Here is a 24,178-nt window from a genome sequence, read left to right on the forward strand (position 1 = left end):
TTGAAGGCAGCAATATTTATAATGCCTGTTACAGCTGAATCTTCAATATTTAAACTTTTGGGTTTATTTAAACTCCAGTGGGGATTTCCAGTAAGTGTGGAACCTTAGTTGGCCTTCAATTGCACACAGTCCTTATTCTGCAGACCCTTTTGCAAAACACTTTAAACGGGGATTTACTGTAGACACCTTCTGTCCATCCCTGCTGTGTGATTAACCAAGATGGTGAGAAATAGGGATAAAGCAGATGAAATTATCCATGTTCACATATTTTGTAGTGGGGCTGACTAAAAGGTTATGACCATGGGCAGGTAGTGCTCTTACATTCTTTACGTTGAGGAAACAACGAGTACTTTTCCCACAAATGCCTAGTAGTCAGAAAAGAGTCAAAACAAAACCTGACTTCTACCATGTTGAAACGTATCCAAAAATGTCAGAGTGGTTCCTGCAGACGCTTGTTTTGAAATTTCTGTCACATTTGCATCAGATGATTATCAACACAGAAGTCTGCAATTATGTAATAAAGACCATAGCCAGCTAACAATGGACAAAGATAACGATGCAAAATGAGGCATGTTAATGTATCCAAATAAAAAAAAAGTATTGATAGAAGTTTAAAAATCAATAAAATAGTGTCCCCTTGAAATTTTACAACGTATTATTTTTCTAACAGTAAGTCTGACTTACTTTGCCTAGCACTGCAATTTGCAACAATGTTTCAAATGCAATGCTATGTTATGGACTGACTTTGTTGTAAGCAAGTTTAGTATTTGATGTAAATTCTGATACAAAATTGCAATGGTTTATATCAAATAAATGCATGTGCCACACACCTTGTTTTGCACCTTTCTTGCAAGCTGTTAGATAGAAAACTAAGTGTTGTTTCATCAAACTGAAGAGACACCTATCTATTGCAAAACTTGCAGCAGCACATTGTGATGCGTCAACCCAAATTCCAGAGTTTGAATTATAAATGGCTGATTCAAAGCTGCATTTTTTATATTGCCAAGATACAACCTTAAAGCAGAAAGTTGCCTCTTAAATGCCTTCTTCTGAAGGAGTAGTTAGCTTCAGAACTACTTTGCCCATTTGTTTTGTTTAATTAGTTTATAGAAATAGTATTAATTTAAAAGATTTCAGATGAAAACAACCCAACTTTATGTTCATAAAATTATTGTATGGTAATTCAATTGAATTTAACAATGCTTAGCTAAAAAAAACGCATGGATGTTTTTAAATTTTATGCATTATAATATTTCTTGCAACTACACAGTACTTTGGAAAAATATCACTTTCATTTCATTTCACTACCACACATTTTAAAGCATTTCATCGGGAATTCACTTTATAGATCAACACATCAGAGGGTGTGATTGCGATTACGAAGGAAAATGATGTGTAAATTATTTTGCAAATAAAGAATCTGAAAACGATTTAGCTCCCTTTACTCTTAACCCCTTCCGACAAAATCCTGTGCAACCACTTGTCTTCGGAACCCTTCGAGTTACTAAGTGGATCTGTGTGAAATTCATTCCCAGGATAAATACAAACGTTCTACGAAGTTAGTTAAACACCACTGTGGAACAATGAGGAGGTAACTTTAGAGGAGCTGCAGAGATCCACAGCTGAAGAGGGAACATCTGTCAACTCAACAACTGTTCAGCAATCCGCAAATGTGGCCTTTATGGAAGAGTGGAAAGAAGAAAGTAATTGCCGAAACAAAGTCATAAGAAGTTCTGTTTGCAAGTTGCCACTAACCAGTGAGGGCAGTGGTCCATAACCCTGTTCCTCTGGGACACATCAGAAGATGGAATTAGCTGGTATGCTGAGGATGCTGCGATGCAATCACTTGAATCAGGTGTGCGGGAGCTGATGCACAGCTGAAACATGCAGCTCAAAGTTGGAAGAGGTTGCTGAAGACTTCTTACTGGAGTGGAGGTTCTCCTCACAGCACAACAACAACCCTAAACACACAGCCACAGATGCAACGAAATGATTTTAGATTGAAGCAAATGTACGACCAAGAGTGCACAAAGATCCAGACCTACATCCAATTAAGGAGGTGCAACACGTTTTGGAAAGTCGCTATGTACAGTTGTTCTCTGTTTAACCCAAATGAGCAGGAGCTGCGAAAACTGTGAAAAGCATGGAGCTGTAATTAGAAAGTGAAAGTTGACTCAGCCTTTCTGACTCAGCTTGCCACACTTTCAAGATCTCATTAGCCAACAAAATAAAATCTAAAAGATGTGTGGTGACAAAACCCACACACACACACACAAAAATCAAGGATTAGGGAAACCTTTGCAATACACAGAATAGCTTTTTTTCTTTTTCCCCTTACCACCAGCTGCACGTTATTTTTTGCCGTTAATTTATGCCTACATGGGAAAAACAACGATGAAGAAAGAAAAAAAAACCTCGGTGATTTACAGCTCCTCAGTGCACCTTTCTTATAATTACAGGGGTATTATTATCCTACGTGTACTTGCAGCAGTGCCAGAGAATCACATGAGGCCCTTTAAGGGGGCTGGGCAGAGTTTTGAGAGGTTGGTATGACTTTAAGAGTTTACTACCAACACCTCTCACTCACACACACACACACACACACACACGCACCGCAGAAAGTTTCGAGGGTTGACGAGCAGTGGGATACCTACGGGCAGGAAGTGACGGAACTGCATACATTTCAGAAGGAGGGGGGAAAAGGCGAGAAAAGGTATCAACACAAAGCAGAGTGTGAAGCAACGTGGGACCGTTGTAGAGTTTTGTCGGAGGAGGAGTGAACTGCGCATGATCTCAACAACACCGGAGCGGCGAGCAACTTTTTTCAATGGAAGGAGGCTACCAGCAGTGAGAAGCGGAGATTTTACTCAGCGGCTCTGATATCCATGACTGTGCTCACACTTCTGGAAAGTATCGGCACACAACGGCACCATATGGAGCAGTGACCCACAAAACCTCCAGCCTCCCCTAGCTTTGGAAATGAGGGGGAAAACTTAGCGCAAAAGGAGGTGGAGGAGGAGAGAAGTGTGGGAGACAGTTGGAGGATATGAACTCGGACCTTCAGGTTTCGCCACGATTATTCGCTCCGTCCGGTTCGGTTTTGCGTCTTTGGGGATGTTTGCGGGTTGCACCTCTGCGCCTTCCGTTCGGACGCTGGCTCGCCTTTGCACCCTGGTGCTGATGGTCGCCGTGGGACTCGGGTCGGAGCTTCGGGTTCGGGTCCGGCTCTCAGACGGGTTGGTGACCGAGGAGATTTTGGAGGCGGACAGTGAGAGAGACTCGATATCGCTGGAATTTAAGCAAGGAGACGGAACCCTCATCACTTTTGTAGCAGACTTTAAACAGGTGAGAGGAGGTGAATATTTTATTAATGCCATAAATTCCTGTTGGTTTATGACAGGTCAATGTTCTGGGTGCTCAGTCATATATTGAAACATGGCTTTTGTTTAATATTGTGTACTGTAATCATTTTCTCACTAACAAACATTTTTAGCCATTAGTTTTCATTAAAGTTTGTAAAACTTTTCCTGCTTACCCCATCACCTAGTAAAGATGGCAGCTTTCACTTTACTTAATACAGAACCTATTAACAACCTTATAACTTCCCCTTCAGATCAAAATCTAATCAAGGCCCCTCTTTAGACTTATTATTAGTTTTAGGAAATGGGCTGATGTGTGTTTTCATTTTATTGTGCATGCCTTATAGTTTGAAGACCATTTATTGGTATCCCAAAGAACAGGCAGAAGTGATAATTTTACCTGGCTTTGCGAAGAACAAAGCGATGTATTGCTGCTCCTTCCCCACGTGTTGCTGCACACTGTTTGTTAGCTGGCTGAATGAACTTTCACCTTTCCCTTGCTTACTAAAATGAAGAATGTTGAAAAGAAAACACATCCATGGAACAAACATGGACACTGAAGGCATGCAGTTACTTGCATGCCTTCATCACATTTCCATTTTAAACATGGAAATGTGATTTTTTTTTTTTTAAACTAAAATCGGAATTTCAACAGGAAAAGTCAAAGGTGGTTTGACAGCTCCCAACTGAGCATCCAGTATGGGTGCCACACTTGTAAAACATACAGAATATTTTTGAGGCACTTATGAGAGTTTATATCACCTTATTGTAGCGTACCTACTGGATTTGTCTCAAAACTCACCTGTTGTTGTAAGCGCTGAATGAAAACATGGCCATGCACTGCACTTGACAAGTATCGTTTATGTTGGCTTCTATTTTGTGACTTTCCACTTAGTCCTGAAGTGAAATGACTAACTGAGGAATTTGTACTACATGTAATTAGATCACATCAAACTTGTGTTATTATTTTAAACAGCAGAACAATAAAAAAAAAAATGGAGTAATACACTTAACTAAGCAACCAATAATTTAGAGGGCGTTGGTCCTGTCTTGTGAGTTAATATTATCCAAATTGAGTTAATACAATATAAACCATGAGAATCTCATGTCGGACCATGCAGAAGGCAGATAATCAGAAACCCCTCTTAGCTTTCCTTGACATCCTATTATCTTGTCTTTCCGTTCTTTTTCAAAGAAATCTGCCATCGCTACAGGGTTTTGGTTTCGGCTAAATCATTACCCCAAAGCATGCATGACGAGTCACAAATCTACGGCTTTGCAGAAATCTCCCCAAAGCGCAAAACCCGCCCCTTGGAGAATTTACTGTAAAACCATGTCTAAGCTCTGTCAGAAAGTTTCATTCATCCATCTCCATCAAAGCGCGAGTTTCAGCAGAAACCAGGACAGATGTTGCTCCCCAGATGTGGACGCCCACAGAAACCTCAGCAGCCCACGTCTCCAGTCAAAGAGGAGATTATAAATGGCCACGTTTACCATTCTTCTGAAAGTAGATGAGCTCATTGAGCGTCTTCACCCCGGTCAGCGCTGAAGCGTTTTTGGGGGGTTATGTTTCATCTTGGACGAAGAGCACAAAGAGACGCATAAAAATCTGAGGAGGGCTCGGAAAGCTGGAAAGGCATGCGTCTGTTATGGTTGTCACACAGAAGCTGGCGAGATGTGAAGGGGGGAGATTTGCCGGGATTAGGTGGGCATGTCTGACCTTTTTGATCTGCATGTCTGCTTCGCTAACCAAAACAGCTAATTTAGAGTTGAAAGAGAGGAGGCCGTCATCTCAAATCGTTGGTGCCAAAGCAGCCAAGAGACGGACGTGTAGGTTATTTATCGGCAAACCAGGAGTGTTTCCCTGCCTGCTGCATGGCCGTGTGCCTGCGCCCGTACTTCCGCATCCATGTGGTCATGCTTATTTGAATGAAGCCAATAAAACGTTCTTAGATCACTTTGCTTTTCCGCTGGTTGATTTATCTTTTCCAGTTGGAGAGTCGGCCGTCTTCTCTCCCTCCCTTTTCTGTCTTCTCTTCCCTCTCTGCTGCTGCATGTGGTTTCCATTCAGCTCTTGTCCAGTATCTCAAAGATTTATGCAAAGTCAGACAAGCTGCCAATTCCAGCTTCCATAAGTATACAGTTGGGATGAACGTGATCCGTGCATCTTCACAGGAATGTCAACCAGAGTCAGTACGGTGCTCTGCTGTCAGTCTGTCAGGGATAAGATGAACTGGTTAATTTACTACTTGAAGGCATGTAGAAAATATTTACTGGTTATGTGGAGTAACATCAGGATCATTTACAAATGAAATCCTCCTTCTTCGTTGTGTTCTTTCCTAAGACTTCAAGACAAGGGGGTTGGGGGGAAGCAGTAAATGTTATAGACATTAAATGCTAGAGAGGTCTGCTGAATCTGAAAGGGAGCTTTATCTATGCAACAATCTCCCCCACAGGATCAGCTGTACTCCTGGAACACCGTGTCTGTTCTGAAGGCATGCGGACATATGGAAAAGATGATGTGGTTTAGCTAGCGCACAATGTTTCTGAGTCAGTTTTGAGTCAAGCACAGCAAATGGATATCGCTGTGTTTCAACTTAAAACCGCACAGGAACTCTTTAAATAAGACCATTCCATCAATAACATGATGACATGTCGCTTATTCTGCGGAAAAATCGAGCTGTTTACCTTTGTCACGTTCAAATGACCAACTCCAAAGGTCGCCAACGTCATGATGTTGATGCTACGTTTATTTGTCAGCAGAAGAGAAAGCGTGTTTCTGATTGAACAGCTTTCTGCCAGTTCACTTCACATCTGCGTTTTTCTTTTCCCCCCTTCTGTAACTGACACCATTTATGGCCTTAGATGGTGCAAGACCTTCTGCTGAACATAAACCACGTCTCGCAGATTAATCTAAGGGAAATGTCTTGCATATTTCATGGATTGGTTTTATATCTCCAGATGTCAAACCAGCTTGTACCAATGTAGTTCTACGTCTATTACCAAGTGATTGGTTTAATCAATCCAGGATTGTGAGGGACTGCAAAGACTTGATGACTCAATGATTTTTCCTATTAAAATGGCTCCAGTGTTGAAGTTCTGTCTGTTTCTACCCCTCCAAACACACACTGGCACAAAAAAATAAAATAAAAAATAAGAAAAAACTTGTGCCAACCTTGGCCAGTTCTTTGATTTGTCAGAAGAAGACACGCCGTTTTTGTCTGGGGCTGAACTCGGTGTTTCATCAATCGCGTCTTTTATAATGTTGACAAATCGGCACATGTTGTCGAAGAAGGTTTCGCTTTCAGAGGTTCGAATTTGCATTTCCAAGTCATGAAGGAAGGAGCTTGTAGTTAAACCATCAGCAAAAGGAACAAAACCAAATCATACCTGTTTTTCCACCTGAAACGCGTTCGATTCGAGGATAAAGTATTTCGGAGTTCTGAGTTCATCTTGAGACTAACTTTTGTATACCTTGATTCTGTAATCCTGCCCATGCAAAGTAAAAATATTGAAATAATTGAAGTGATTTGTGATGTCGGTGTCCCTGGACTGAATTCAGAATACAACAAGAAGAGGATTTTATGTCTTCTGGAGAAGGGTTTATTGTTATGCTCTGAACTTGTTCTCCCTTTTTGGGAACCACTGCGCTGAAAGTACCAAACTTTCTGCTTCTGGCTCGCAAGCTAACAACTGAAGAGTTCACAGCAATCTGTTAAGCATTTAAACATCTACTGGGCTATAAAAAAAAGGGGTGGGGGGGCACAACATGAACTATACTAGCAGTCAAAACTAGGCTTTTGTGCTGTTTTTATCTCCGTTTATAGAATAGATCTGCTATACCACTAACATTTTTATTTTAAGTTCTAAAATGGATCAAGAACCCATACCAGTTGAATTGCAACCACAATCTCTGAAGGCCTGCCATTGTTCTAAGACTTAATCTCTGACTTCTTAACTTAACCAGATGAAGTATGCAGCGCAGTAATGCTTCAGCTAGAGAGCGAGTTCAACATTTAATCATACTGAAAGTGATTCTTAATCGTCAACAAATAAAACATTTCTGTCTCCCAATTAATTGCGTAGTTTTATTAGTCTGGGTGAGCCTGCTAGTGTTTTACTAACAGGCTGTTATGTAATAAAGTATTTAAAAATGTAAGGTTATAGTGATTTTTGTGGCTTTCCCATGACATGGGTTTCTAAAAGACTCCTTTATGTTATCCTTGTTTTGTGGAAAGTGAATCCACATCAATGGAGACGGTGCAGGAATGACCTTTTGTAGTGATGATGGGTCAGGCGACCAGCAGATGACTGGAGGCCACTTGACACCATCTCTCATTATCATGCTAAACGGGCCTGGATTTTGTAAATGATGGTACTGTGGCAGGAGGGCTTGAGTAGTTGAACTTATTTGCAATTCCTGACGACCTAAAAATGTGGCTTGTCTATCGGTTACAGTTGTTTCTCTCGGGTCAATTCACTGTAACGTGCTTTTGGAGCATCTTCAAAGCACAAAGCGATGCCGAACAAAGAGGTTTCTGCTTAAATGAATCGGAGATCCTCCACACACCCTCATGGCAAACCGTATGTTGCGAGTGGAAAGGCAGGTTTGTTAGCTTTTACTGTACTGATACACAGGTGTTTGTGTTTCATTTCTGTTTCAGTTGGGGTGTTTTTTTGTTGAGCTTGGACTTTGACCTTTACTAAGCAAAGTTAATTTCCTGTGCGGGAAATCCTTTGGGAATGCATCAACTTAAAAATTGCTTAAGAGAGGCATAAATAAAATGTTTTTGTCGTGTACGTCAGTCACAAGTCGGTACATTTTTGCCACACCTTGTTTCTTGCTGAAGCCTGAAATATTGTCTCACTTTGTCACCTGCACAAACTTGTTAAAGTCCTTGCAGGGAAGTGTCACCTGTTCCAGTAAATGCTTCTGAATCACATATACAATAGTGCAAAGGGAAATTTCCAACATTTCTCTTGAGAAGAAGTGATTGTGAATCATCACCGAGTCACTAAAAGGCCATCCAACGTTTACCTGGTATTATAAACATGCAGGTCAATGAATCGCATGCTTTAAAATCCTTTTTAAACAGTTGATGTCTAAGTGCTGTTTTGGGGAAGGGTGCTGGAAAGTTTTTAATTCCATGCATTGCTTATTGGATTATCTTGATTTGTCCATTTTTGTTTTACATATCTGCCCCTTTTTTTTAAATATAGGGCAAAACACATTATAATGAAACAAATCTTTGAATGAAGGCATGCAATAAATTTGTTCTGGCAATCACAATGTTGATTAGATTATCAGTATCTTACAAGATATCCTCAGCAAAAACACTAACCTCTGTGGAATCTTCGGGGAGCATTACGTAAAGGTTAATTGGCGCGCTGAAGATTAGAGCTTTCCTAACATTTAGGGAACCTTCAAGAGAACATTCCTTAAATGTTCCCCGGAGATTTGTTTCGACACTGGCACTGTGACCTGCTGGTAGCAATGGGAGAATGTACTCTTAAATGTTCCCTGAAGACTACTTACAACTAACATTTAGAAAACCTTAAAAGCTCCCTAGATGCTACAAAGTCAGTAACCTTTAGAGAAGAAGGTTTCCTGGAGGTTAGAATATCTGCAGCCTTCAGTAAACATTTGGATTACTGTCCCAAAAGGTTCTGGTACAATAAGTGTGTGTTTGAGGACGTCTTCAATGTTGTGAAGATCTGGTTAGCATCCCCTGAATGTTTTTTTTTTATTGTTATCCTTAACATCAACATAACATTAGCCTCTGTTTTCTCGTTAGCTAGGTCGTCTTGATAATACTTTGTAAGTGATGAGAACCTCATTTCTTTTTTGTGGCGCTTTAGTGAAGCTTATTTGTACCTTCCATTCAATAAAAATGTAATTTTTTTTATTATTATTATTTTTTTTTTTACGATGTACAATGAAGTTAATCTCCTCACACATTGTGTCACATTGCGAGAATGAAGTGGAATGTTTTACAGATGAAACGAAGCCCTTTTCATCCTTTTACTCCCTGCTGACTCAGAGTCTTTACAAGCTACCTTCTTGTGTTGCGGCTGGTCCCATTTGCCCTCCCTCTGGCCTTTCATGGCCCTTTTGCTCCAGCTGGTGTCCTTATCCTTTGTTTCCCTCCCACCAGCAGGCCAGATGTTCATTAACAATGCTGCAAAGGAAGATGGGGAACAAGAGGCAATTCCAAAGTTGTCCTGTATAATGATGGTCTTGAGTACTTGGCTTACCACCTAGGACAAAGATAGTAACCATTAAAGGACAAGGAGAAAGCAGTTGTGGCTTGTAGTTTACAAAGTTGTAATCTTTTCAAACAATCGTTCAGGTTTTAGAAATGCTCTCGGGAACAACAAAAGCAAACAAAGGGGTTAAGGTGCCAAAACCTCAGATTTAACTGAATCATCCTCAAACATCCCCTTGTGTCAAATACGTAGACAGCCTATTCAGTTTTTGGTCCTTTCTGGTGTCTGGGACGTTAGTCACTTATTGCCTTTTATTTGTCAAAAGGTGAGAAAAACAATTGTATTTTAGCAGTTTTGCTTTTAAGACTCTTTTGGTTAATGTCTGCAGTAATGCATCAATAATTGTGTGGGTTTTTTTTATTTATTTTGTCTGTTTAGACCAATTCCTTTTGAATGTTTGTCATTTAGTATAAATATTACTGGAATCTTTTGTCCTGAATCTGGATATGAAAAACGCGAAGTAACGTTTTGAGGTCAAACAGCACTGCAGCCATCTCTGCTGTTTGTCCCTTATCTATCTGCCTCATTTCCTTCCCTGTTAGCACTCACTGTTTGCCTTCCTCTAATTTCCTGAATACAAAAGTCTCCGTAAACTTTGTTTGGTTGCCTGGTTAATTGCATCCAGACTGTGTGCAAATGAATCCATAGTTCTCCTGCGGCGGACTACAGAGAGTTCGTAAAGCTCGTGTGTCCTAAAAACAGAAGTCTGACGCCAGTGATAATTGTTTTTCTTAGTTGATGTTAAGAGCACAGCAACATTCTTTTTGGAAGAATAGCCAAAGGGCGCGCCTTTCTTTCCACGGCCTCCGGTGTTTTGATTGTCCATTCACTGACTCTGTTTACTAATTGGTTCGTTCTTGGGGCAGCCAGGTGTGACCAGCCCTAAATGTGACTCCACATTCCTTCCTTTGGAGCATCTGTAATTAACTTCAACTCAAGCATTTCTTAGCTCAGCGGTTTTTTCCTCCTGCTCCTTTTGTCTGCGCTCGTCTCCAACTCCGTCTCCCAAACTGATCTTTAATCCCTGGCCACACCTGTGCTTTTTGACTGGCTCCTCTCTTACTCCAAGGCAAAGACCCTACTTATCACCACACAAGGAAAAATCCACGTTGTTTTCCTAAAACACGGGGGCGTTGGAGGAGTTGGTGTTCAAAACAAAAAAAAAAAGGCGAATCGTCACTTGCATTTTTGCAAAAAAAGAAGACAAATGCGCCTAAAGTCTGTATCGTATACAATGACAGTTCAAGTGTAAAGGTCAGTCAACAAATCATTTCAGCCAGGGTTAGAATGCCTTCACAGACTCGCATTGATCTCAAATGACTCATTAATGTGTGGCTGGCTAGCAGTTCTTTTCAGCTGCCCTTATCAACACACCAGGGTGTTAGAGGGGATTTAAAACAGGAAGAACCCCCTCCGCTCGGGCTGCAATCGCTACGCTTTTTGTGCCTACATGTGAATAACCATTCTTGCACTCGAGTGTCATCTTGTGTGTTTAGTTAAGCACCCAAAAAAGATATGTACAAATCTTTGCCAGTTTTTCTCTTGACGTGATTGTGTTTGGCTAGGTAGTTTGCAGTGAAATTTCACTGTAAATGGAACCCTTTTAGTGCGTGAATGGGCTTTTGTGGACCTCCTTAAATAATCTGGCCCACTGAAGGTAGCTACCATTGAAACAAGCTTTCCTCTCTCCCTCTCTCTCTCTCTCTCTGCTGTGGAACAGTTCTTAGTATGTCCCACTTGCAAGGGTGCATAAATACAGACTTGTGTTTGGCTGGTATCCAGCGGTAGTTTGTCTGCAAATGCACTAAAACTCATGGTGCAAGTGAGCAAAGTTACAAAATCTGTACTTATGTGGATTATTTATAGCTGTGCTGACATTCACGCTGCACCAGTTGGGGGGAAAAGGAATCACAGCTATGCCATCCTCTTAATTATGGGATTGCGTCACTTTTTTTTAAAGACATGCTAAACATTTCTGATTCTTATGTCCATACCTGGTGATTTTCTCTAAATTATGTCTGGAAGCCTTGAATTTTTTTTTTTCTTTTTTTTTTTTTTTTTTTTTTTTTTAGGTTAAAGGAAATACAGTAATTGATGGGTGAGTCTTTTACCCAATGTAGGGCACATTGTAAATGCTTATTGAGTGCTTTTAATTTTCCAGTTCATGGCTGTTTTTTTTATTCCCTCTGTCAGTTTGATGTATTTGATCCAAAAGTTGCTGCACTTGAGGCAAAGCAGGTTTTTTGCAGGATATGTGATTATCTTCTCTGTTTGCTCATAGAAACATGATTCCCCTCATAAGGCTTTTTTTATTTTATTTTACACTACACTGGGCATGCTTCAAAAAAATTGTGGACAATTCAGGCTGTTATATTTTTTTCCTGCAGTTGCTGTTCACACATGTACTTTACAGCTGGAGATTTTCTGCTGGATATATGTTCTCACAGCTGACACTATAGGAGGGAGTGGAGGGTGATCTGTCCACAACATAAAGGATGAAGAGTGTGATTCTGATTACTTTGCTTTACTTCAAACATTGTGAGTATAATATGTGTTGATGTAATCACGAATTAAATCACATTCAAAAATGTATTTGGTGAGTAAAAGCAACATACAGGTTGCTTTCACATAAAGCAGGAAGCAAAATGTACACTAAATTACTCCTCTATATAATGTGAGGCTTACACACTGTAAATAGTGTACAAAATATTAGCATTTTTGCATTTTTCTTGAAAACTTGAGGGTCTCTTTTTAACCCTTCAAGGCAGTTTTAACTGCATCTGTCTTTGTGTTCATTTCTAATTTTCAAGCTTTGTAAATTTTGTCACCCAAGTTTAGTCCAAACAAGTCTTGAGTTGTGTCAAAGTCATGAACTTTTAAATTTCAAGTCTTAAACAATTCATTTGCAAATTGTAATTCATTCAGAGTAATGCTTACTTTTAGATTTGTTTTAAGTATCTTGACATTTATTTTTGTTTGCTAGAAAAACAAAGAGGAAGGGAACTTCAAAACTATCTGAAAATTAGTGCTGATGCTGCTCTTTACAGTAAATATTAACAAAATAATAATTAAAAAAAATCCAATGAGCCAAAATACATTATTAACATAGCAAATGTTTTTTTGTTTAGCACTTTAGCATTTTTGCTAACTTTGAAGCTGATATTGTACATTCTTGTTATCTTATTTGTTTATATTTAGGTCCTAATTAAATTACTTAAAATATCACACATATACATTTTTGATTTTTACTAATTTTGTATCGCTCATGGTTATATTTGTATTTACTAGTATTTAACAGTTTGGATGGCGTAGTTTGCCAACAAATAAGCAATTTCGCCTCGGGGATCAATAAAGTTTATTCTATTCTACATAAACAACAGCAAAATAATGATAAGCAAAATGTTGAATTCTTTGAATAACAAATTTTTAAACTGATCCAAAACAAATGTGCATTTTCCATATGCAGCAGCAAACAACAGTAAACACAGTCAACAAAAACAAGACACTGTAAAACCATCTTCTTTCAGTGTTTTTCTTGCTTCCCCATCAGATCTGTTCCTCTGTAACAGAAATCACAGAAAGAAAAAAATTACCATCAGGTCTATTACAGGTCAAAAAGATGTAAAAACAGCTGTCACCTGATCTGCAGTCCATCAGTACTGTTTTCATTTGCGTCTGCCTGTGCTTCCAGCTGTTCCTCCCACAGATTGTGAAGTTTAAGGCATTCAAACGTCTCCTTGCTTGGAATGAAGTCATTGCAGCACAAACTTTGCCTCCTCAGTCCATATTTTATGTGGCATATGCAGCTGAGTGTGTCCTCTCCCATTCTGCTCATCCGTTTGGACTTGATCAGGTTTATTTGTGCGAAAACGTGTTCTACCTCAGCACTTCAAGGAAAAACGGATAAAATAGGGCAGATTCGCGGAAAGCCTGCTCTCCACTGCTGTCTTTGTAACTGAGCACTTCAAACCAAAATGCCTCTGCTTGGGTGTCCTCCTTGTTTGTCAATGGATGGTATGTAACGGCCTGATGCTGTGTGTCAAGAGCTGCAGGATTTCCAGACTAAAGTTTCAGAAACAGGAATGTGCTGCTGTTTTGTTTGTGACAGACTGACAGTTGGACCGAACACACAGATTTCATAGATTTCCAAATCTGAATGTTAGCTAGAATGTTAGCTTGTCCGTTGGACCGCTCTACGCCTGGTGCAGGATTTCAGCATCATAACATCTTTGCTGATCTTTGCTTCGCAGAAAGTGAAGCTTCAGTTTATCCCATTCAAGGAGTATACGTGAACAGCTGTAATATCTGTTCTTTCATTGATTACAAGGGAATAGCGAGCATCTCCAATATCGCATGACGTCTTTGAACATGTGAGGGGCAAATGCATGATTTATTAATGCAGTGCATTTTGACCTTACTACTCAGTCGAAGTGGATCGGGTGAGTTCTCCAAGAGGGTCCACAGCACCGATTGAGGAGTAGCAAAGGTTATGTAGATGGCAAGCTTTAGCTCATTTCTTTTTGTTTTGTCTTGGTGTGCTTTGTGGCATTGAGATTCATGTTTGTTAGCTTCACGGAAGAGACTGCGCACAGATTTTGTTGTCCTTCTCAGTTTTGGCATGTTGAATTAAATTGCAGCGGTGAGCAAGTATTTCACATTTGCAAAATCTGCTGGATTCCTTTGAAACATCTCCCATTTGAGGTCGAATCCATTCTTTAAGTGCACTCTCCTTCTCCCACTCTTATAGTTTATTCCATATTTTTACCACTTACTGCAGCTCACTCTGGGCTTTGGCTGCTATGAGTGCGTTCGCCGAGTCAAGTTGGACAGAAGACTAAACCAGAATTTAGTGAGCACAAAAACATTGTTAAGATAACATTGAGCATTAGCTCGCTTTTTAGCTTTGAGTCATCATTCTCTGTATAAGCTTAAATGTGGAAATGAAGTTAGAGGTTGTTGCTATTTTTCTTTCATTTGAATAAATAATTGTTAACTTAAAACAGGCAATTTGATTTTTTTCAAATTTGCATCTGGACAAATAAAACAATTTTTAGCATTAAAGTGTAATTGAACTTAAAACATAACATGTAAGGATTATTTAGGTAACATAAATTTACCTAAATAAAAAGACAAAAATCACAGAAAAACTAAAACATGTTATATTTTTTGTTTTTTATTTTATGTTTTAAAGGGGAAAAAAAAACACTTCAATTACAACTTCAGCAAAGACATTGTGGTTGCTCTCCAGCCTGCTGCATTCTGTATTGGGTCCCTAACCCAAAACAATGTACACATATTTGTGGCATCTCTGGCATCCCATACTTAATGTGGAAACAGCCACCTTCAGTCCTCTTATTACCACCTCTTGGCTTGCATTTAAGAATTGGTCTGAGACATTTGCTTCTGTCTGGATTTAAAATCCAGAACATTATGGTGCACATTCATGCTGCTTATTAGTCTATCCATGATTGGGGTGATACTTTTTTTTTTTTTTTGTACTTTTCCCAACATTGCACACACATCTCTGTTAGCGTGGGATTGCAGTACACCTCAAGCACGTTGGATTCAGAAGGTCCCTGTTTACATTAAGTGTTCGGTTGGATGAACAGCAGACATGCCTCCATCAACATTTGTTCTCCTTCTAGCTCTTGTCTTCATTTTTAAACTCCTCTCTACCATCTCCCACACTGAATTCAGTTGTTGTTAGCACCCGTTCATGCTTAGGCATGGGCCGTTCGCTGATTTGTTCGCTGGTTGGCTGGTCAAGCTGAAAATTAAATGGGTTTTGATCACCTGCCAGTTCTTAGTTGTGTATTTGCTTTCTGCAGGTGTTTTTGTTGTTGCCTGCCTTGTAGCATATAATATTCCTTAACATCACAGTTGTGTTATATACACTCTTGTGTATATATTTTAAGTGTGCCTGCAGAAACAAGGATGTTTTCACATCTAACTGGCGATTTTCAGGTGGACGTCAGAGTTTTTTGTCTAAGCAAACACTTAATGCCACTGCATACTATTATTCCAGCTGCACTGTTAGAAAATCAGCGATGGTTTGTTTTTATTGCAACAATGCATCATTCAGTGAACAGTTAACACTGAGTGTTAAATAAAGGGCTTAATAGGATTTCTATGCCTGGATTACCAACATTACATCATGTGTGCTAAATGTTACTTGATCTTCCCACAAGGGGTCAGCTTAAGAAGTTTAGTTTTCATCTCATTTTATGTCATTAACCAGCAAGATCTTTTAAAAAGTTTAGCTGGAAAGATACATTTTGTGAAGCGGTAAAAAAAAAAAATCTTTTTCAAACAAAATCTGGACGCATATCATTCAAATATTAGGTATCCTGCCTTTGTATTTAAAGACAATGTTGGGATATTTAAATTGCAGAGTGTTTAGGTTCCACTCTACAATTTGAATAGTAATTATCAAATTACTATGAAAGAAAAAACATTGTACTTTTTACATCTTGTTTTTACCAGCACCTGGTTGTAATGTTAGACTGTTTCCACAAAGCGGCGCTAGTGCACAAAGTTGCATACCTGTAACAACAGCTGCAGTTATTTAGTGTTTTTAGGTATGGAAACAAAGCTAACTGAGATCTGTTTGTTCCTTATTTCCAATGTAAACATGTTCATTTTACTAGCAAAAATACAAGTTGGCTTTAAACGGTCAATAAAATTAGTCCTTGTTCAATATAACAAGTAATATCGTTCTCTTCTGTCTGATATGATGATCATTATCACGTTATACATTAACTTATTATGTATTTTGAAAGGTATTTAACCAAGTTGGAGTAATCAACCCAATTTCTTCCTCAAGTCAGAATTTTAGTTTGGACTTGTTTGAATTTTCTCAGTATTCAATATGGCTACCTTCAACATAAAGAGCAGTGGTAGTTCTGATTGTTTAATCTCATTTCAGTTGCTGTATGGCAACACTTTTGGAGAGCTGTAAACTGTTGCTTTGCTATGTTAGATGACGTAAGGTTGTACTCATCAATACTTATGGGAACCATAGTCAGTAAGTGCTGTTCATTCATGAAAAAAGGCATGAAGGCACATCAGTTGTAGTTTACATGGAAAGAAACCAACAAGGTTTTGTATATCTGGAAGAAATAATACGAGAAAATAATCTGGCCTTCTCAGCATCCTAAAATAAAGGAACTGCCTGTTCAGATTAAAAAACAACTGTTTTTGGATGTCCATCCCTTGGAAGTTTGGCAGCCGTCTTAAATATTTTCCACTTGTGCAAATCCTTTCTCACCATAGAATAATGGACTTAATGTTGCATGGAAATGACCTAATAGCCCTCTTCAGATTGATGTTCAGCAGCAATTGCTTCAGTAACATCATTAATGATGCTTCTCCTTTGCCGTGAGAGCTGCAGATCTGGAAAGTTCCAATACATCTGTTTTTATTTTGACACCCACACTTCCTGATGACCGTTTATTTCACATATATAGAATAACACCTTCCTACTGCCCAGTCTCCTAATGAAAGCAGAATTTGCTGCTGTCCTCTTCATTCCTACGTTTTGCTTTAGTTTTATTCATATTAATGAGTCTGTAACATGTCAGTGCTTTTCTTTTTTCCTTCCAAGCCTGTGCTTTAGCCGAGCATTGGAGTTCTAACAAGGTTCTCTGAAAAAACTCCTGCACGTTTTTGAAGGCTACCTTGATACTTGGCTTTGTGCAGACATGTTGTTGTAAACTATGATACAATCTATTTGACGTCTTAATATTCTTTTGGAAAGACCAGACAAATTGCTTTTTGACTTGTTTTTCACTCTACAGCTTGCAAATGAAAAGACAAGGTTCACCAGTTACAACTTCACCCAACTTATGCAACAATTTACATTCAAAACCTCTTAATTTCTAATAAATGCAGTTTCTCCTTTCAGGTTTTTATGTTTTTAGTTTGTTCAGAGGCTTAGAAATAGCAGGTTTTCTTTGGTACAAGCTTCGCAGCAATTTTAAATGATCTTGCTTTTGCTTTAATAACTATTATAACTAACTCATTTGTATGCTTACTGCCATCAGCCAGTTTCATTGTTTATATTGGCAGCAGGGGCATTGTCACTCCATATTTGTGAGAGAGCAGCTGCAGCACTTACATAATGCAGTGTGAGCATTTTAATTCAATGTAGCTAAACTGGTTGACGCGGATATGGTGAATTTCTAGACTAAAAGGATTTTTGACCAGTTGGTCACCGATCAAGGTGGGTCATGTTCAAAATGGTCTGATTCCTTTCACCAGACAATTTAAAGGCAGATCTGTAGTGATCTGATGTTGACATGATTGACATACTGGTTCGCGACTATTTGACACCGATCAACCAATAAGACCTTGGAAACAGAAATGAAACTTCTCTGTGGGTCAGCTGAAATCCTACATCAAGCAGAGATTATTATTGTAGAAACAAATTAAATTGTTTGGCACCTTTTCTGTCTTCTCTCTCTCTCTCTGTCTCTCTCTCTCTCTCACACACACACACACGCAAAAGTAAGAGCCAGTATGTATTCGTTTTTGTCAGTTTCTCTGCAGAGACCTCCAGGAAGTGACATCACCTGGGGTGTACTGGAGTAAACCAAAGGCTTCTATTGAACACCTAATCATTGCCACACTCTAGCTAGTTAGAGCTAAACAAGCACCACATAACGCGCCCTCTACCTTTCAACTGCACCAGTGTAGCTGGCTCTGCTTGTTCCCTGCTTTACTACATCTGTTCCTCTGCTGTATATTTGTATCTGGCAAACAGGTACAACAGCAGTACTTTTTTTTTTTTTCCTGCCCGGAGTTCAAGAATAAATCAAGTGTTGCCAAATGCCATGCTTCTACCTTGACATCCTTTTTTTTTCTTTTTTTTTTATTGTCCGGGGGTGATTTGGCCACAGTCGGCACCATTGTTTCCTTGCACAAGTAGGCAATCATTAATCAGTACACAGAACATCAAAGTGTAGGAGGAGATCTCGTATACTAAACTTAAGCACGGAGTCGGTTCTACAGCGGTATCTTTGGCCCGCTTCTCTGTAATTACCCAGAAAACCCTGGGGCAAATAGAACATTTCTCACTCTGCCTACTCAAAACAGCGTGGCAGTTCAGCCCCATGTGTCTGCAATATGGGAGGTCTCCAACGTTGCGGCCTCTGCGTTCCCCCCACATATGATGAAACTTGCTCGTCCCCTGTGTGAGCATTGTACACCCTTCTCCCTTATATCGCGCTGTGATATATGCGAGGCTCCTCCAGTCTTGACGTCCTCTTTAATCATTTCAGCTTTTGTCTTATTATTATCTCCGCATGGAAAGAGCTGAGGTTTCTAATTTCCTCTGTCTGTGTTCTTGCGGTTCTCTGTGGTCTCCAGGCCAGCTTACAGAGATGTAATCAATATTTGCTCAGTTTTTTTTTTTTTTTTTCCAAAGGTCAAATGGTACTGCATGATTGTCTTGTGTAATAAATACCCCTGCTTGTACTGTACGCCTGCCAGGAGATCCGTTCACAGGCAAAAGCGTCTCTCGGACTGAGCAACCGGTGGCCGTGCGAAGTTTTCTGTCAAAATCTGCATAGCAAAAAAAAACAACAAAAAAAAACACTTGTGAGGCAGGATGTGTTGCTTTGTGGTCACTCACTCCCCCCAACCCCCAATTCAGAAGGGGAAGACCAAAGAGTTTAAGGAGAACTCTGCTGGGTCATCCATGAATGTTTATCTATTTCTACTACTCTGCAGCGACTCACTCGCTTCAGAGCGGTGTGTGAAAAGTGGAGGAGGGGTGTTTGGGACTGCGCTGCGGCGCTTCAGGGAGGAGGGAGTGGGGTGTCTGATGAATAGAAAGACAGGTCTTCTGCTCTGCTCTCTCAGCTTCCCATCATGCTTTGGACGCCCCTCCCCGTCAGGACTCTTTATGGCCTCTGGTTTGGTGCCAGATCTGTCACAGACATGCCAAAAGCAGCACTTTTTAAAAATGTATTTTGTGCTCCTGCTATCTGCATTTTACTACAGATTTAGTTCCAAATAAAATACCAAGGAAATATCCCCCTCCCCCTCCCCGTTTTTTTTTTTTTTTTCCTTTTTTTTTAAGAGAACTTTGTGCAGCAACTTTAATTTGACACTGCAAATAGCCAGAGTGCCACTGTAGCAGCGCTGGGAAGGCCTACGCACAATAAAAGTATCAACAAACTGTCAGATGAGGCTTTACTGGCACAGTGAACATAAACTCCTCTGTACTTTAGTCAGACGGTTGTTTGAACATCTTTGAACTCCACACATTGAAATGCTTTCGAGTGTCTGGAAAAGTGCAGCAGTGGAAAAGAATATTAGCTGCAATCTGAACGGGCTGCACGTATAAACAGCAACTCATTGCAGCGTCCTGCAGGAGTCGTCTGTTTATGCGTTCATCCTCCCCGGCCTCTTGCAGGAAGTGAAGATCTTCCGAGCGCTGATCCTGGGCGAGCTGGAGAGAGGGCAGAACCAGTACCAGGCGCTGTGCTTCATCTCACGCCTCGGCCGCAATGAAATCATCCCCAGTGAGTCCATGGCGCGACTCAGACAGGTATGACGCACCGGATCTACAGTAGCCGTCCTGTGAGCCGGCTCACATTTAATAAAGCAAGAGGAAGACGCCTCGGGCGAAGCCGTTAATTTACACAGTTTGTCAGCTTTTATCCTCTTTCAAACTAGTGGAAATAAAAAACACATGCAGATCATCCTCTCCTCTTGCGTAAGCTGTTTTATGGAGAGCTATTACAGTTTTGCTTCCAATGGATCAGAACTTTCTGTGTAATGTTTAACGAATTATTTGGACAGAAAAAGCACCTAACTGGACAAACTAGAGCTGTGTCTAGGTGTAACCTATAGCATGGAGAAGAAACCACTCAGAATCATTCTCAGTTGTAGATTTTTATGCCTTTGGCAAACGCAAGGCTCCTACTCCGTCTGGAAAAGTAGATTTCATTGTTCTTCAGGTCTGAAAAAAACAGATGAGAAAATGGCAAATATTTGTATCTTCAAACTGTCTGCTGTCTCCCTTTGAGTATTGTCTTTCCTTTTGATTTATGAGTCGTTCTTTTCTTTTATTCCAGGTATACAGCCTCGTGTCCTCACTTCCTTCCTTGTGTGCTACCTTGTATTCATCCTTCTTTTTACTTCCTTCTGTTGTCCTTTATGTCTTGTGTTCTTTTGTTTCCTTTTTTGTGTCCTTTTTGTCTTCTTTGCTTCCTTCATTGTCATCATTTTATCAATAGTCCTTTCCTTACCTCTGTCCTTCATTCCTTGGATCTCATCTCACCCCCTTGTCTCCTCGTTTTCTTTATTCCCTTTTGTTCTTTTCTTCTTTGCTTCCTTGTCTCCTCCCTTCATTTATTCTGACCTTCTTTGCTTCCTTGTGTCCTCCTTCCTTTGTTGTTTTCTTTTAGTTTTGCACCTACAAGCTCTTCTTCCTTCATTCCTTTGTTCCCCCTTGTTTTTTGTTGTTGTTGTTGTTGTTTTGTTTGTTTGTTTGTTTGTTTGTTTTTTCAAATTGAATATGCAGTACCTGGGTGCTGTAGAAACATTTGCTAGAAATATTTAGCTAAATTTGAAGGAGTTTAAACACTGGAAAGTTATTCCTGGAAACTTGTTTCTGAAAATTAAGTAGAAACCCTGTAAGTAGACTTCACCGTAATTTGAGAGAGACCATAAACAATGTTGCATTGTATAGGAATTTTTTTTCTCTCCAAAACAGTGATGTGTCAAATTTTAACCATTTGACGATTTAGGAGCTTACCATAAAGCATAATAAACTTCTAAGCTTCCCTTCTAGTCCCTCAAAAAAAAAAAAGCTTTTGGGGGAATCATAAAAAACACACACAATTAACCAAACTCAACAGGCTTGTTTTTGTTTTGTTTTTGTTTGTTTTTTTTCCATCTCTGTGCACCTGTTGCATCTCACCATACATTGAGTTTCTACGAATCTAATCATTTGTTTCGCTTTAGAAAAATCCTCATGTCATTCGCCTGGCAGAGGAGCGAAAAGGGCTTGAGCAGCTGACGATGAGCGCCGCTGTGAACCTCAGCCGGGCCTGGCAGCTCAGCTCCCACATCCACAACATGTGCAGCGAAGCTCATGAGGCCATTTACACCAGGGAGGCAGATGTGAAATACTGGCTGCAGAAAGGTAATCAGATCTGTCGTGTAAGCATTCATGTCATTCTACTTTGTCTTTGCATATCTGGAAACATTATTTATGTTGTTTATGCGTATTTATGTTGTCTATTTGAGGTCAGATTTGGGTTTGTGACGGCAATAAAGCCCGACTGTCGAGGCTGGAGAGAATCAGTATGACAGCACTTTTTGTTCACCGACAGCTACGTTTGAAAGAAAACACTCCTGATGGTCATGGTTCAACAAGCACCATCATATCCAGAGGGAACCACATAAGCGTCTGTTTAACATGACAAAGCTCCTCTCTTAGCCTACCATCTGCCCTCTTTAAAAGAAAAAAAAAAAACAAAACACACACTTTGTTTTCCCTCTACAGAATTTAATTGAGTGAAATAAGAAGATTGCTCCAGACACCAGTGTGATGGCATGCTTTTGTTTTGGCTCTTGTTGACAAGATTTTGCCTTTGTGTTGCAGGAGTGGACGGCTCAATATTTGAGGTCCTGCCTCAGACGACGGAGGCGCCCAGCTTTCAGGCCTGTCATTCTACTAAAGACTTGTGGCAGCCGTGTCTCTGCACGTACGGCCTCCGCCTGGAGTGGTACCCGTGTCTGTTGAAGTACTGCCGCAGCCGGGACGGCACGGCCAAAGGGACCACATACAAGTGCGGCATCAGGAGCTGCAGCAAGGGCTACCATTTCGCCTACTACGTCCCCCAGAAACAGCTCTGCCTGTGGGACGAGGAGACCTAGTGTTCTTTTTTTTTTTTTTTTTTTTCTCTCTGGGAAGTTATAAATGGAGGAAAGAAATAATTGTTCTTAAGCCAGTGTTTGTCCACCAGTTCTATACGTGGCAATATCGGACCTTTGACAGAAAGATAGTAAATTAATCTTTTATGTATTAGGACACGATGAGGAGGGGGTGGGGGGAGGGGGAGGGGAGAGGAGATTTATTCAGGTTCCAAGTCACGCCAAACAAAAGAAGGACAAGTAGCTGAACCGTCACGAATAAATGACACATTATTGATATCCTCATTGTTACTTTGCCAAAAACTACCACTTCTGTGCCTCTTTTTGGAAGAATTGTTGGGGAGAAAAACACAAGACAACAACAACAACAACAACAGTGACCTCTGAAACAAGCTACGATGTGCACAAAACTAAACGGTGCATTTGCAAGGAATGAAACACCAGCAGAGGAGCATCTATGTCTCACGTTTCCGCAATGGAGGAAGACAAAAATATGGTCTTCCGTCTTGGTGAAGGACGATAAGGATAGTAGATTTATCTTCACGATAAAGCTCTGTGGAAAAAAAAATACACATCTAAATATATACGGCCAGTTGAATCACCTGTTTAGGTTACAATAAGCAGGTTCACTAAAAATGCCTTGGCAACAGTGGCTTTATTTTTGTTTGGGTTGTAAAACAAAATCATCTAGGGCTTTGTGTGATGTCTTATTGCTTTCGTAATTTTTTTCCACACCTTTTCTCAGATTAAACAAGTCCTCAGCAAAAACAAGTATTTTAAAACATTTATATCTCCTGGGGCTTTGCATACTGCTCGTGCAGGTGCAACGTTTCTCTCTTTCCAACATCCCTTTCCAACATCAGTCATCTGTTCCACCTCATTTGTATGTTTAAGGATACATAGGCAGCTCTTGCCTATTCCTTTTCTCACACTCTTAGGAAAAGTGCCAAATAAAACTAATTTAGCAGAAAAACTGTTTTTAAAAGGGCCTTTCTTTAGTTGCCTTTTCTAGGAAATTACTCTGTACGTTTTATACAAACTTTACGATCTTTGCTGCCATCTTCTGGTAGTTGAAGATACAGGTTCCAACTGCCATAAAATAGTTTTTTTTTGGGTTTTTTTTTGTTTGTCTGTTGAAATCATCACTTACATGTTTAATTTATACATTTTAAATCTTTTGGTCATTACATGCATAATTCAAGAAGCCATTCTTGATCTCATGGGACCAACTTAAGCTGTGTCTGTCTGTTGTCAAGAGTAAATATGTTGAAGTAAGGTTTTGAATCATCTTACCTCCACCATGGTCTTCAGCTACCATATGAACATTTAATTTTTTAATTTTCTTGTTGGCATCTCCTGCTAACTAAAGAACCAAATAAGTGAAACATTTGTCATTGTGGCCTTTTTGTGATAATCAAGTGCCTTAACATTTCCACTGATGTTTTTGCAATGTAATTGTAGATTAAGTTGTTAAACATATTTTTGTATGAGAGAGGTTGTTGAATTGTTGTAAATAGTCCTCAACAGTAAATGAAGCAATTTAGGTAATGCATCTTTTAGAACTGTTTTGCATAAATTGTTTCAATAAAGTCTTTTTGCACTGCATAAGAGATTGTGTGAGTTTGGGATAATTTTCAGCATACTTAAGGGAGAGCAGCAATGCT

General features: G+C 39.8%; 1 protein-coding gene across 1 annotated transcript; it reads left to right on the forward strand.

The window, feature by feature from the left end:
• Positions 1–2,589: 2,589 nt before the first annotated feature.
• oafa (OAF homolog a (Drosophila)) lies at positions 2,590–24,119 on the forward strand. The gene is made up of 4 exons (XM_007549413.2): positions 2,590–3,345; positions 20,044–20,178; positions 21,600–21,780; positions 22,243–24,119. The coding sequence occupies exons 1-4, from the start codon at positions 3,115–3,117 to the stop codon at positions 22,515–22,517; spliced, it is 822 nt and encodes a 273-aa protein (XP_007549475.1). The 5' UTR covers positions 2,590–3,114; the 3' UTR covers positions 22,518–24,119.
• Positions 24,120–24,178: the final 59 nt, after the last annotated feature.

The sequence above is a fragment of the Poecilia formosa genome, unplaced genomic scaffold (genome assembly GCF_000485575.1).
Source record: "Poecilia formosa unplaced genomic scaffold, Poecilia_formosa-5.1.2 Scaffold31, whole genome shotgun sequence".
NCBI lineage: Eukaryota > Metazoa > Chordata > Actinopteri > Cyprinodontiformes > Poeciliidae > Poecilia > Poecilia formosa.

Excerpts from the sequence above, each read along its gene's own strand:
- oafa (XM_007549413.2), top strand. The coding sequence starts at position 3,115 with ATGTTTGCGGGTTGCACCTCTGCGCCTTCCGTTCGGACGCTGGCTCGC. Across the intron at positions 3,346-20,043 it reads TTGTAGCAGACTTTAAACAG|GAAGTGAAGATCTTCCGAGC; the intron begins GTGAGAGGAGGT and ends GGCCTCTTGCAG. Across the intron at positions 21,781-22,242 it reads GAAATACTGGCTGCAGAAAG|GAGTGGACGGCTCAATATTT; the intron begins GTAATCAGATCT and ends TTTGTGTTGCAG.